General features: G+C 47.4%; 1 protein-coding gene across 32 annotated transcripts in view; it reads left to right on the top strand.

Moving 5' to 3' along the window:
• CLASP2 (cytoplasmic linker associated protein 2) overlaps nucleotides 1–15,638 on the top strand; it is a 288,662-nt gene that overhangs the window by 129,819 nt on the left and 143,205 nt on the right. For all 32 annotated transcript variants that reach the window (XM_065398871.1, XM_065398877.1, XM_065398874.1 and 29 more), the window contains 3 exons: nucleotides 3,428–3,520; nucleotides 3,936–4,081; nucleotides 13,812–13,947. In XM_065398871.1, the coding sequence (XP_065254943.1) occupies nucleotides 3,428–3,520; nucleotides 3,936–4,081; nucleotides 13,812–13,947 (375 nt within the window). The remainder of the gene's footprint in view (nucleotides 1–3,427; nucleotides 3,521–3,935; nucleotides 4,082–13,811; nucleotides 13,948–15,638) is intronic.

Raw genomic sequence — 15,638 nt, forward strand, 5'->3', positions numbered from 1 at the left:
GCAGTCAGTCTCAGTAGGCATTTTTCCACAGGCCACAAATGGGAGATTCATGATTCTGTTCTGAACAAGATCCCCCAACCAGTGGGGAACACCATTTTGGGATCTTTTCATCTCTCAAGAGTACAAGGAACTACTCCTGTATTGCGCTAGAGCAACTCTGGGCTGCAACTCAAAGGATAGACCACCTCAGATACACCTTTCCTCCCATCCCCCTAATATAGCAAACCCTGTGGAAGAACTGCCACAACAGAGCTTGGGTAAGCCTCATTGTGCCCAATTGGCCAAGACAGTTCTGGTTCTTGGAACTCCTGAGGATTTCAACCCATCCTCCCATCAACATCTGACCACTTCCAGATCTGCTGACACAACACAATGCTACCATCAGGCACCGCAGCCCAGGAGCACTACAACTCAAGGCCTGGTATTTGAATAGGGATCAGATGCAGAGCATACATGTTCAGTGGCAGTTCAATCCATTCTTAACCAAAGGAGGAAGGACTCTACCAAGAGAAGCTCTTTGACCAAATGGAAGTGCTTCTTTTCTTGGTTACAACACCACCAGCCAGGTAGAATACCTGCTTACCCATAAGACATCAGGCCTCTCTATAGTTCCCTGCAGGTCCACCTTGCAGCAATAGAGCTTTTCATCCTCTAATTGAGGACTATCTGTACTCAGTCAATGATGAGTAGATTCCTGAAGAGACTTATTAGAACTTTTCCAGCAATGGTGAAACCAACACTTCAGTGGGACCTCAACCTCATGTTTTCGGTTCTTACCAAATCTCACTTCGAATCATTAGCCACCTGTTCTTTGTCCCATCTCTGGGTGAAAGTTGTTTTCCTAGTCACCATCACATCAGCCAGGAGGGTGAGCAAGCTGGGAGCACTCATGGTAGACCCACCATACACCATCTTCCATAAAGTCTGTCTTTGCCTCCAACTGAAGTTCATTCTTAAAGTCATTTCAAAGTTTCACATGAATCGGACTATTCACTTATCGGAATTTTTCCCTGAACCATATGCTCTGATGCAGAGAGAAGGCTTCCAGTCCCTAGATGTCTGATGGCCTTTTATCTACAGAGAACAAAAGCAATTAGAAAGACACCTAGGCTTTTTATCACCATAGTAGTGATACCAAGGTGTAAAGGCCTATCTGTGCAGAGACTCTGTAAATGGATCTCAGGCTGCATGAAGGAGGTGAAAGTCCATTCAATTAGAGCTCAAGCAACCTCTCCAGCATCTCTGCAAAACGTACCTTTTCTAGATGTATGTAGGGTGGTGACCTGGAGCTCCATACATGCCTTTACGAGACATTACGCGTTAGTTACCGGGGTGGCCAAACTGGCTCGTGAGCTGCATGCGGCTCTTTTACAGTTAGTGTGGCTCCTGCCCCCATTCTCTGCATGCCAGACTGGGGGGGAGGGCAGCCTTGGGGCTTCCGCCAGAAATGACTGGTGCCTGCTGAGGGTGGGGGGCACAATTAAAAGGTTCAGGCCCCCAATAACTTGTCACACACCCCCAGTCTGACCTCCCTCTTTCGCTCAGCGTTCCTTCCGCTCCCAGGTGTTAGCTCTGCATGGAGAGATAGCGGCAAACAGCTGGGAGCTGCATGGAGGGTCCTCTGTTTTAGCTTCTTGGGGAGAGGCAGCAGTAAAAGTAGTGGCTCTCCCTGCAGCTCCCAGCTGTTTCCCGTTGCCTCTACCTAAGGCACAGCCCCCAGTTTGCCAGCTCCAGTAGCTGCAGTGCAGGGAGGGGGCCGGCAGCACATGACCCCACATGTCCTCCTCACACATTGTCTCTGGCTGAAGCCCCATGGACAGCAGTACTACAGACAGTCATATCATCTGCAGCCTCGTGCCCACCTCCTGTTTGACTACTGCTTACTAATCTCTCACATGTGGAATATACAGGGATTGTCACTCAAAGAAGAAATGGATGTTACTTACCTGTAACTGGAAGTTCTATAAGATGTGTGGTCCCTATCTGAATTCCACTGCTCTGTCCTCTCTGCCGTGGATCATGACTAGATCCTTGGTAAGAATAGACCTGGAGAGGCATTGGTCTGCTCTGCTGTTTATATCTTCAGTTCAGAGCACAAGGAGATTAGCTCCCATGTGCGCACCAATGGACACGGCTTACTAAAAATGTCTGGACTCAGACACATGTGAACACAAATAGGGACCACACATCTCATAGAATCAGATAGGGACCACATATCTCATAGAACCTCTGGTAACAAATAACCAACCTCCATTTTCAAAATACTACCATTTTCCAACAACAAAAAAATTTGTCAAAAAATTATTGCAAGTTGCTTAAGAGGAACTTAATCGGAACTCTGTCTCTGACCTGCTTCCCTCTGTTGGCTGGAGAAAAACCGGAACTTCAATTTAGCATGTTTCATGAAGGCAGAAAGGAGCATGTTCTGGTTAGATCCTAGAGAGTAGAGAAGGGTATGTGAGTGTAGAGAAATCATAAGGACTTCATTAACTTGATTGTATATGAAAGTGGGTGCTTTCAACACATAAATTTTCTTAAGCTTCTAATTTTCCTCCTTGTGAAATCTTCCTTATACATGAACTCTGGAATTGACAACAGTAGTTAACAAGTTGATTTTTGTTTTGTCGAGTTGTTGGTTTGTTTGTTGGTCAGTCAAACTTTGTTTTTGTTTTTTCAGGTGAAAAGGTAACCCAAACTGTGAAAATAGAGGCCTTCTTCAAAATGTATTTTTTAAAAATGTAATAAATGTACTAAATGCATTTATTAAAGGAATGTACAAAAGGAACATTGAAAAAAACCTAATTCTAGCTAAGCATCACTGGGATACATATTCCTCACATAGATGTTACTGAGATTCTTAAAGTATTTTTCAAACAAATTGTTGGTTTTATTTGTGTTGTAGATTGCCTAGCAATTCAGTCAGGGCTCTATTGAGCTAAGTACTATATACACATAAGAAAAAGAAGTCCCTGCTCCAATATTATTTCCATAGTAGAACAATTTTATATACATACTGGGAAATTAGATTGAAATTTAATCACAATAACATATTGACCTATTGCCTAAACATTTCACTCACATTGAATTGTAGCTAAATCAAAAAATTAAATTACTAAAATTAGTAAATCACTGGGGTTGGTGATTTACTTGTTCTATAGACTGAGACTGAAATCTTTCCTGAGATAAAATGTTTATCACAAAATCAATGTTACACTTTTATATTTGGAAGGCCTTGAATGACAGTTGTGTATATAAATAAAAATTTATTCTAAAATGGAAACTCTATTACAATCTGGCTATGTGGAATTTTGTCCTTAATGTTTTCAAAATTCTAGTTCAATTGTTTTTTAAACGTAAGACAGTTGTTGTCCCTTTCCTCAGGTAAACATGGAAATATTAAGTCTATATATTATTTGTTTTTAAACAGATCTATTCCAGTCGAGAGCTTGAAGAAACATTAAACAAAATCAGGGAAATTCTCTCAGATGATAAACATGACTGGGATCAGCGAGCCAGTGCGGTATGTTTTTTATCCAAACAGATTGTCCAAACGTTGTTCTAAAAAAGCTTTCACAAAATGAAGTATTTACAATTGAGATTAATTCAAGAAATTTTCATATTAGATACACTTTTAAAGATGGAATTGTTTCTCATATTTTTATATGGTGGTGATGTTTTACATTACATTACAATATCAGTTTGAAAAAAATAACTAGAATATATAGAGAAATATATTTCTAACGGTGTTTAAGTGGTAATTTTTCCAAAGGACCTCTTCTGAATCTCAGCGTGTGTATACACAAAATTATGTGCGCACACACATATGTATGTGCCTTGCAGGTAGTGACACTTGCCTGTAGGCTTTACATATTTTAAAACCTCGGTCTCTGTGCAGTCAGGACTATTGATAACTAACTGTCTTAATTTTGTTGTAGCTCAAGAAGGTTCGATCGCTGCTTGTTGCTGGAGCTGCACAGTATGATTGCTTTTTCCAGCATCTACGGTTGTTGGATGGAGCTTTTAAATTATCAGCTAAGGATCTCAGATCCCAGGTGGTTAGAGAAGCATGCATTACTGTAGCGTAAGTACTTGCTTGGTTTTTTATGACCTTGGTTTTTAATAGCACTAGATCTAAATAAGGTATATGGCTAGCAACGTCAAGATTTAAAAAAAATAAATCTCAGCTGTGCAAATGCTCCATCAGTGTTGCAGTTCCTGTGTACCGTACCTGGTTGGAGGGTGAAGTCAGGATTTGAAGCTGTAGAACAATGCATATAATCTAAGGCAGCACTCTTCATTGTAATTGTGAGTATCTTCCATGATGTAGAAGATATGTTCTTCTTCGAGTGCTTGCTCATATCCATTCCAGTCAGGTGTGCGCGCGCCGCGTGCACGATCGTCGGAAAACTTTTACCCTAGCAACACCCGGTGGGTCGGCTGTGGAGCCCCCTGGAGTGGCGCCCTCATGGCGCCGGATATATACCGCAGCCGACCCAGCGCCCCCTCAGTTCCTTCTTACCGCCCCTGACGGTCGTTGGAACTACGGAGCACAGCTTAGCTGGTCTCCACACTCCCTAGCGTCTAGCTTATTTCTGTAGATAGTTTAGATAGTTGTATAGTAGTAGAGTCTTTAGATAGTTGTTATTTAGCTGGTAGCTGTTATAAATTGTGAGCGGGGGTTAAGGGGGTTGTTCTCCCCCCTTTTTTTCCCCCCGGAGCATACCGGGCTCATGCCCAAGGCTCCTGGCTTTAAGCCGTGCGCGTCCTGCGCGAAGCCGATGCCAACAAGTGACCCGCACGCCTCCTGCTTGAAGTGCCTCGGGGAAGCCCATCACGCAGATAAGTGCCCAATCTGCAAGGCCTTCAAGCCTCGAACGAGGAAGGAGCGGGACTTTCGGCTTCGGCAGCTCCTCATGGAGGCGGCGCTCAGCCCGGATCCTCCCTCGGCGCGCCCGACCCCGGCACCGAGCGCGTCGGTGCGCAGCGCCGCGGACAAGTCCTCCCGGCACCGGCAGACTTCGGCACCGCGCCCACCTCAGGGGACTCGGCGCCGATCCCTCTCTCCAGGCCATAAGAAGGCCCGCAAGGCTCAGGACACTGCTGCCCTGAAGACGCCGGCTCCCCCTGTGCCGGGGGTAGAGCCGCGTCCGCCTTTGGACCGCCAAAAGCAGGCGGCCACACCGTCGACTCCGGCACCGAGGCCGTTGAGTCCGGTACGGACTGCTTCCCCACCTAGGCTGGTGGTGGAACCTTGTCTCCCCTCGACTCCGGAGACGTTTAATACCGCGAGGGACCTGATCGCATTCACGGAGCCGGCACCGTCGCAGCTCCCGGCACCGGTGGCTCCGCGCATTGTGCAGTCGAGAGGCAAGCCTGCACTGGTGCGCCCACCGTCTCCAACCGTGGACTCTCGGCACCGCTCCAGGTCTCGGAGCAGGTCCCGACGCCGCTCGGAGTCCCGGCGCCGACTATCACCTCGGCGCCGGTCGTACTCGCGGTCGAGGTCCTCTTCGCGGCGCCGCTCCACATCTCGGCACCGTCGCGACCGCCGGCACCGATCGGACTCGAGGCGCACCTCCCGGTACCGGTATGAGCGCCGATCGAGGGACCGCTCCCGGCACCGGGTGTCGTCGCGATCGTCGTCCCGCTCCAGATCCGGATCGCGGCACCGGCGGGGCTACCGGCACCGATCCCGATCCAGGCACCATTCTCCGGCACGCTGGGACAGATCGTCCTACGACCGGCACCGACCGGCACCGCACCAGCCGGGGACGGATGCTTCGCGTTCGGCACCGCCATGGCCATCAAGATCCGCGTCCCACTCCTCTGAAGGGGCCTCTAGATCGGCCTACCCTCCACAGGGACAGGCGGCTTCGGCGGACTTCGGGCACTCGCAGGACATGGCAGAGGACCCCACGCAGGGACCTGCTCACTGGTCCTTTTGGACCCCATGGGCCTATCACCAAGCCCAAGGGGCCCCACCGTCTGCCTCCCGCTCGGCACGCTCTGAGCCCAGAGCCCCGGAGGCCACCATCTCCCGCCCCCCGCCAGGGGGCATGGAGGCTCCAGTGCCCACGCCGGCGCAGGCCATAGACACTGGGACGAGCGAGGCCCAGCTCCAGGAGCACCTGGAGCAAGACTTGCCTTTGGACCCCTTGCCACCGGGCGTATCCTCCTCCTCCTCGCCTGATGAGGCGGTAGCGGGGACATCCGCCATGGGTCCGCCCCCCATAGACCTCCGGGCCCACCAGGACCTGTTGCGCCGGGTGGCGCGCAATATGGACCTTCAGATGGAGGAGATCGTGGAGGTTCACGACCCGATCGTGAACATCCTTTCAGCGGACACCCCATCCAGGGTCACGTTACCGCTGATTCGCTCCATTCAGACCAATGCCACCTCCATCTGGCAAACCCCGGCCTCTATTCCCCCCACGGCCAAGGGCGTGGAGAGGAAGTACTTTGTACCCTCCAAGGACCATGAGTACTTGTACACTCACCCTCAACCGTGCTCGCTGGTGGTCTCATCAGTAAATGCACGGGAGCGCCATGGTCAGCAGGCGGCAGCGCCGAAATCGAAGGACGCTAAGCGCTTCGATTTGTTCGGGCGCAAGGTCTATTCCGCGGGGGGGCTTCAGCTTAGGGCGGCCAACCAGCAGGCGCTCCTAAGCCGATATAGTTTTAACACCTGGTCCTCCATGGAGAAGTTCAAGGAACTGGTTCCCCAGGAATCTAGGGAAGAGTTCGGAACTTTGGTAGAGGAGGGTAAGCGGGTGGCACGCACCTCCCTACAGACCTCACTGGATATAGCCGACTCGGCCGCTAGGACCCTAGCGTCGGGTATAGCTATGAGGCGAACCTCCTGGCTCCAGGTGTCGGGCCTGCCACCTGAACTGCAGCAGACCCTCCAGGACTTGCCCTTTGAGGGTCAGGGCCTGTTTTCCGAAAAGACAGACTCGAGGCTCCAAAACCTTAAGGACTCTCGAACAATGATGCGCTCTCTGGGGATGCACGTCCCGGGTCCACAACGCAGACCCTTCAGGCCCCAGCCTCAGAGGTTCTACCCTCCCCCGCCTCGCCCGAGACAGGACTTTGCCAGGAGGCGGGGTCGAGGCGGTAGGCGACGGTCGACCGGCCCTCAACCCGGTCAGAACCAGGGCCAGCCGAGACCACCTTCAGGGCCTAGACAAGCCTTTTGAAGGTGCGGTCGAGGACGGCACCAGAACCAGCACCCAGGATTCATCTCCCCCCTTCCGGGATCGCCTTTCCCGTTTCCACCGTGCTTGGTCCCTTATAACATCAGACCGTTGGGTCCTTCGCACGGTGGAGAAGGGATACGCCCTCCAATTTTCCTCGCCCCCCCCCTCCCGCTCCCCCTCCCCGTCCCTCTTCAGGGACCCTTCTCACGAGCAACTCCTTTCACAGGAGGTTTTTGGGCTCCTCTCTATGGGAGCCATAGAGGAGGTTCCGCAGGAGTTAAGGGGCAGGGGGTTTTATTCCCGCTACTTCCTGATCCCCAAATCGAAAGGGGGTCTACGTCCCATCTTAGACCTGCGCGGACTCAACAAATTCATAGTAAAGTTGAAGTTCCGCATGGTATCATTGGGGACCATTATTCCCTCGCTGGATCCTGGAGACTGGTTCGCCGCCCTCGACATGAAGGACGCTTACTTCCATATAGCTATTTATCCGCCTCACAGGCGCTTCCTGCGATTTGTAGTGAACAAGGTGCACTACCAATTCGCAGTCCTTCCCTTCGGCTTGTCCTCGGCTCCCAGAGTGTTCACGAAATGTCTGGCAGTCGTCGCGGCATACCTTCGCCGACGAGGGGTACAGCTGTTCCCGTATTTGGACGACTGGCTGGTGCGCGGCCGCACCAGGGACCAAGTTCAAGCTCACGTCCACATGGTGACACAGACTTTCCACGAACTGGGCATTCTACTCAACAGGGAGAAGTCCACTCTGGTGCCTACACAGAGAATAGAGTTCATTGGAGCGATCCTGGACTCCAGAAGCGCACGAGCCATTCTGCCAGAAGGTCGCTTTCAGTCCATCGCACGCGTCATTCATGGACTGCGGGCATCTCCGTTCACCATCATAAGAACATGCCTTACCCTGTTGGGTCACATGGCCTCGTGCACCTACGTAACCAGCCACGCCAGACTGCGGCTTCGCCCACTGCAGGCTTGGGTGTCATCGGTGTACCGTCCTCACCGGGACGACCTGAACATGCTGGTCACGGTCCCGCCCTCGGTCTTGACCTCCCTCACCTGGTGGTTGGATCGCGCAGTGGTCTGTGCAGGAGTGCCTTTTCACGCCCCACAACCTTCCCTCCACCTAGTCACGGACGCTTCATCTCTAGGATGGGGCGCTCACCTCGGGGAGCGTCATACCCAGGGTCTGTGGTCCGCTTCCGAATTAGCCCTACACATCAACGTCCGGGAACTGATGGCGGTGCGCCTAGCCTGCCAGGCATTCCTCAACTTCCTACAGGGCCGTTGCGTGCTGGTCCTCACCGACAACACCACGGCCATGTTTTACATCAACAAGCAAGGCGGAGCCCACTCATCGCTCCTATGCCAAGAGGCCATTCGCTTGTGGGACTTCTGCATCGCCCACTCGATCTATCTCACCGCATCATTCCTGCCTGGAGTCCAGAATACGCTGGCGGACCGTCTCAGCAGGTCCTTCCAGACGCACGAGTGGTCGATTCGCCCGGATGTCATCTATTCCGTCTTCCGGAGGTGGGGATTTCCCCAGATCGACCTATTCGCATCCCGGGCCAACAGGAAGTGCCACGCATTCTGCTCCCTTTACGGACGAGCTCCAGGCTCTCTGTCGGACGCATTCCTTCTAACGTGGAAGGGTCACCTGTTCTACGCCTTTCCCCCATTTCCGCTTGTCCACAGGGTGCTGCTCAAGATCCGCACCGACCAGGCACGAGTAATTCTAGTGGCTCCCGCTTGGCCGAGGCAGCACTGGTACACCACACTGCTAGAGCTGTCGGTTCAAGCGCCGATCACGCTCCCCTTGAGTCCGGATCTCATCTCTCAGGACCACGGCCGTCTGTGTCACCCCGACCTACAATCGCTCCACCTCACAGCGTGGATGCTCCATGGCTGAGTCAGACGGAGCAACAATGTTCGCAGTCCGTCCAGCAGATCCTGCTGGGAAGTAGGAAGCCCTCTACACGGTCCACTTACTTAGCCAAGTGGAAGCGGTTCTCCTGTTGGTGTCAGCAACGGGCTACGTCCCCCTTGCAGGCACCTATCCCTCTCATACTGGACTATCTCCTGTCACTAAGACAACAAGGCTTGGCGGTATCTTCAATCAGGGTTCACCTCGCCGCCATTTCGGCATTCCACCCAGGAGAACTCTCGTCATCGGTCTTCTCTAACCCGATGGTCGTTAGATTCCTCAAGGGCTTGGACCGGCTGTACCCACAAATACGCCAGCCGGTTCCAACGTGGGACCTCAACCTTGTTCTCTCCAGGCTCACAGGGCCCCCGTTTGAACCATTAGCGACCTGTTCGCTCCTGTACTTATCCTGGAAGACGGCCTTCCTCGTAGCCATTACCTCAGCACGGCGTGTTTCTGAACTCAGAGCGCTGACGTCCGAGCCCCCATACACGGTGTTCCACAAGGACAAGGTGCAGCTTCGCCCCCACCCTGCCTTTCTTCCGAAGGTGGTTTCACCTTTCCACGTAAACCAGGACATCTTTCTCCCGGTCTTCCATCCAAAGCCACACGCTACTCGTCAAGACCAGCGTCTGCATTCTTTGGACGTACGCAGGGCCCTGGCTTTCTACATTGACCGTACAAAGCCGTTTAGAAAGACGACGCAACTCTTCGTTGCGGTGGCCGACCGGATGAAGGGCTCACCGGTCTCCTCACAGTGCCTGTCCTCTTGGATCACGTCCTGCATTCGTGCTTGTTACGACCTGGCCGGTGTCCCGACGCCACGCCTCACCGCTCACTCCACGAGGGCCCAGGCCTCCTCGACTGCCTTCCTGGCTCAAGTCCCGATCCAGGACATTTGTAGAGCTGCAGTGTGGTCTTCGGTGCACACGTTCGCAGCGCACTATGCGCTGGTGCAACAATCCAGAGACGATGCTGCTTTCGGGTCAGCGGTTCTGCACACAGCAATGTCTCACTCCGACCCCGCCACCTAGGTGGGGCTTGGGAGTCACCTGACTGGAATGGATATGAGCAAGCACTCGAAGAAGAAAAGACGGTTACTCACCGTTGTAACTGTTGTTCTTCGAGATGTGTTGCTCATATCCATTCCAAACCCGCCCCCCTTCCCCACTGTCGGAGTAGCCGGCAAGAAGGAACTGAGGGGGCGCTGGGTCGGCTGCGGTATATATCCGGCGCCATGAGGGCGCCACTCCAGGGGGCTCCACAGCCGACCCACCGGGTGTTGCTAGGGTAAAAGTTTTCCGACGATCGTGCACGCGGCGCGCGCACACCTGACTGGAATGGATATGAGCAACACATCTCGAAGAACAACAGTTACAACGGTGAGTAACCGTCTTTTATACCTTGGCTGAATAAGACATCAGCTTGAAAAGAGAGCGTTTACATAAAAGAGCAGGGGAATATTTTAGTAAGTGAAATATTTTTACACTTAGTAATTTACTAAAGCTGTTCTGAAAAGGTATATGAATATATTGTGAATTAAGCATAGAAATAGTCCTGTTAGATTTTCATTTGAATTTTCTATTGAGAATAATTCATGTGCTTTATATTTGGATAATGCCTTGTCAAAATGATTTGTTTTGAACAGCAGATGAAGTCTTGAGTGACCTTCAGTGTATATCACTTTGGTTGGGACAAAGTCTATGTTCTCTTTAGATAATAAGTGCAATTCTTTCATAGAAAAGAAAATCACTTATAGAAAAACAGATGAGCCATCATTTGAGTTACGCATTTCAGTCCTTTTGATAACCAAATTGGATGTGTTTACACATTACAGTAATCACTGTTTACTCATAAACTTGGGTTCCAAGCCTTAAAACACTTACTCCTGGGTGCTTGTTACCATGACTTCAGTGTGATTATTCACAGTAACAAGCTCTGTGCCCTGTAGCATTTTCAGGAGCAGGCCCTTACATTTAATAGTCTAGTCAATTGATTGAAAATACAAGTGAAATGAGGAACTTCAATATCATATCACATATACATGTAAGTGGTCAAATATATTTAATGTAGAGCTGTCAATTAATCGTAGTTAACTCACGTGATTAACTCAAAAAAATTAATCGCGATTTAACAAAGTAATCTTGATTAATCGCACTTATAACAATAGAAAGCAATTGAAATTTAATAAATATTTTTGACTGTTTTTCTACATTTTCAATATTGATTTCAATTACAACACAGAATACAAAGTGCACCGTGCTCACTTTATATTATTATTTTTTAATTACAAATTATGCACCGTAAAAATGATAAACCAGAGAGATAGTATTTTTCAATTCACCTCCTACAAGTATTGAAGTGCAATCTCTTTATCGTGAAAGTCTAACTTACAAATGCAGATTTTTTTTTTTTTTTTGGTTACATAACTGCACTCAAAAACAAAACTGTGTAAAACTTTAGAGTCTACAAGTCCACTCAGTCCTACTTCTTATTCTGCCAATCGCTCAGACAAACAAATTTGTTTACATTGACAGGAGATACTGCTGCCTGCTTCTTATTTACAATGTCACCTGCAAATGAGAACAGGCGTTCGCATGGCACATTTGTAGCCGGCGTTGCAAGGTATTTACGTGCCAGATATGCTAAACATTCGTATGCCCCTTCCATGTTTCGGCCACCATTCCAGAGGACATGCTTCCATGCTGATGATGCTTGTTAAAAAAAAATACTGCGTCAATTAAATTTGTGATTGTTCTCCTGGGGGGGAGAATTGTATGTGTCCTGCTCCGTTTTACCCGCATTCTGCATATATTTCATGTTATAGTAGTCTCGGATGATGACCCAGCACATGTTCGTTTTAAGAACACTTTCACAACAGATTTGACAAAATGCAAAGAAGGTATCGATGTGAGATTTTTAAAAATAACTACAGCACTCGACCCAAGGTTTAAGAGTCTGAAGAGCCGTTCAAAATCTGAGAGGGACGAGGTGTGGAGCATGCTTTTAGAAGTCTTAAAAGAGCAACACACTGATGCGGAAACTACAGAACCCAAACCACCAAAAAAGAAAATCAACCTTCTGCTGGTGGCATCTGACTCGGGTGATGAAAATGAACATGCATCAGTCAGCACTGCTTTGGATCATTATCAAGCAGAACCCATCATCAGCATGGAAGCGTGTCCTGTGGAATGGTGGTTGAAGCATGAAGGGACATATGAATCTTTAGCACATCTGGCACGTAAATATCTTGCAATGCGAGCTACAACAATGCCATGCGAACGCCTGTTCTCATTTTCAGGTGACATTGTAAACAAGAAGCAGGCAGCATTATCTCCTGCAAATTGTAACCAACCTTGTTTGTCTGAGTGATTGGCTGACCAAGAAGTAAGATTGAGTGGACTTGTAGGCTCTAAAGATTTACGTTGTTTTATTTTTGAATGCAGTTAGTTTTTTGTACATAATTCTACATTTGTAAGTTCAACTTTCATGATGAAGAGATTGCACTATAGGACTTGTATGAGGTGAATTGAAAAATACAATTTTTTTGTTTCTTACAGTGCAAATATTAGTAATAAAAAATAAATATAAAGTGAGCACTGTACACTTTGTATTCTGTGTTGTAATTGAGATTAACATATTTGAAAATGTAGTAAACATCCAAAAATATTTAAAATAAATAGTATTCTATTGTTGTTTAACAGCGCGATTAATCAAGATTAATTTTTTTAATCGCTTGACAGCCCTAATTTAATGTTCATGGTATTCTCAGAGATGCACAAACAGAAATAGACATTTTTTTCTGTGGTGCTGGGGGCTTTCCCTCAACAAATTAAGGGGGAAAAAATCCATATTTTACCACAGAGTAGACAGGCACTCTTCCTTTTAAATGCATCTTCACAAAAGACATTATTTAACCCTTTGGTACTCAGCATGTCACTCACTTCTGATTACAAGCGCATCTTGCATTTGCTCTGCACTGGTGAAACCTTTGCTCTGAGCAATGGAGAGTTAAATTGCTATGAGTATGGAAATCATCATCTACTCTGAACTTATGGCCACAGCCCTTGAATAAATGAGATGGGGAGGGACTGCAGATTTCATGCATGGGTAACTATGACACATTTTATAGTTTGCCTATGGCAGGATAAATTATTATATAAAACTCAAAATGTCACTTAATGTCATTAGAATAAATGTTGTGTTAAATTACTTTTAGAATTCAATTTTAATATATTGCATTTACAATGAATGCTTGATGTCCTTGAGAATAGCCACATGAATGTTTTGTTTTCCAAGTTTATACTGTCATGGTATGGTAAGAAACAAAAACAACACTGTAGGTCCTAAGTAACGGTACACACATTAACTTCCGGTTTTTAAAAGTGATATTTTACATGTAATCCTAATTGTAAGGAAGCCTAAGTCTGAGAGAGAAAATTACTTATTAATGTTTAAACTTTCAAGTTGTCTGCACGGTAAACAGTGTAGTATTCATGAATTCTGTGAATCTTTTCTCATTAGGAAGATATAGACGTGGAAAAACATAAATTAAGTACTATCATAGCCATTGTTTGGAAAGATGAGTCTTTAAAATGTATGATTAACTTTCTATTACTTATTTTGAGGCCATAAAATTATTTTTATTAACTAATTTTATTTCATTTCCTGAACAGTCATCTTTCAACAGTTTTGGGAAACAAGTTTGACCATGGGGCTGAAGCCATTGTGCCTACTCTTTTTAATCTGGTCCCTAACAGCGCCAAAGTTATGGCAACTTCTGGCTGTGCTGCAATCAGATTTGTCATTCGTGTAGGTATTCCTCTGACGGTATTTTATGGGTTTGTTTGATAAAAAGTAACTACTCAGCTAGTCACTCCTAACAAAAATCTGTTGCCAGCTTAATATATATTCCATATTTACATAGTCATTGTTTTTAAAGACTGAACTGTAAGTTTTGCCCTGGGCAAGTAATTTTTTTGACAGAGGAACAAAATGTCATTATTCATCATCCATCACCACAATCATGGTAAAGGGTGGGCGAGGAGATATTGTGAAGGGCAAGTGCATTTTCCTGACTGTTTTGCGAGGCTGGGCTATTCAAGCGTCTACCAAGAAATAACATTATCTTGAGGGAACGGCAAAGTGATTTAAACTGTGGATTCACTAGTAATCAAAACATCCATTTTATTTAAATAAAAAAAAATCAGACTGCCTGCAGTTTATATATAAAAAGCTCTGACCCTCTTTAGCCTTTACAAGTAGTAATTACTATTTTACACTGACCTTATCCACACTACAGCTGGATCTGGGGTTGTTTTTGTAAATTGTTAGAGATCCAGTCAGCTTAACTAGCTGCAAGTGTTTTTATGGCATCCACACCTAGTACTCTTCTTAACCATGTTTTAAGAGCATATTCTGGGACATCCTGGACAGCTGTCACTTAGAACCTAAGTAACAACTATGTGCGCTAAGGGCCATGGGTGTTTTTCTTCCAGAGCGTTCTGGGATGTCTAACTGCACAGTTAGGAGAGGAGGAGGGAGTAGTTTTTTCAGTTACAATGGCATGAGTTGGGATGTCTGTACACACCAAAATAACTATTTTTAGTTGCTCACAGAAGCCAAACTATATACTAGGCTAGTTAGGTGTCAAGGGGTAAGATACAAAAAGTGAATACAACCAATGATTTGCTTATTGCAATTTAATGGGGAAAAAGGTTTATGACAGTGCTTAAACTTTCGTCCACGTAAGAATAACAGATGATAACATACCAGATAATAAATTTGACAGTCAAATAATTCCCATCCCAGTGTGCCCCTAAGCCTTATCAATCAGATAGCTTTTGCAGTGTGCCTTGAAGGTCAGCAAATTTGAGCTCTTTTGTACCAAACGTTGGAAATGAGCCGAAGGACCCTCACAGAAAGCACACTACCCCCTGGCTTGTCTCTCTAATCACGAAGGGTCAAGCCCCTTGACTGATATGATTCATGGCGGTAGGGCACTGGGAGGGCAGAGATGATCTGTCGAGGCAGGTCCCAGGCTATTTAGGACTTTATAGGTCAAAGCTAACACTTCAAACTCCTCCTGAAAACCAGCTGGCTGCCAGTGTAGATGCTGGGGTACTGGTGTCTTGTGGTGTTAGTCAGAGATCCCACTTATTCTGCAGCAGCTTCAGTCTCCCACCTTCAGTCTTGTTTGCCCTTTCATTGTGTTTCCTGTTCCTTGTCCTGGCAGTGCTTAGTGTAGTCTGTTTTCCCTTTGAAAACCAGTAGAAGCAGATTATGGCACAAGTGGACATCAGGGTGAGGAATCCTTTCCACCAACAGAGAGGTGGGACTTAGCTCATGCAGTTGAGCACTGGCTCCAGTGTTTAAGCTGTTGAAGTGAGATTCTGTTAAAAAGAAATGTATCCTGTGGACAACATTAAAGCTGTCTTATTAATGCAATCTCGAAGTCAATTTAAAGCAAGCCGTAGGCCAATATTCCGTATTTTTCAGAAATA

Source organism: Emys orbicularis, chromosome 2 (assembly GCF_028017835.1).
Source record: "Emys orbicularis isolate rEmyOrb1 chromosome 2, rEmyOrb1.hap1, whole genome shotgun sequence".
In the NCBI taxonomy this organism is placed as follows: Eukaryota; Metazoa; Chordata; order Testudines; family Emydidae; genus Emys; species Emys orbicularis.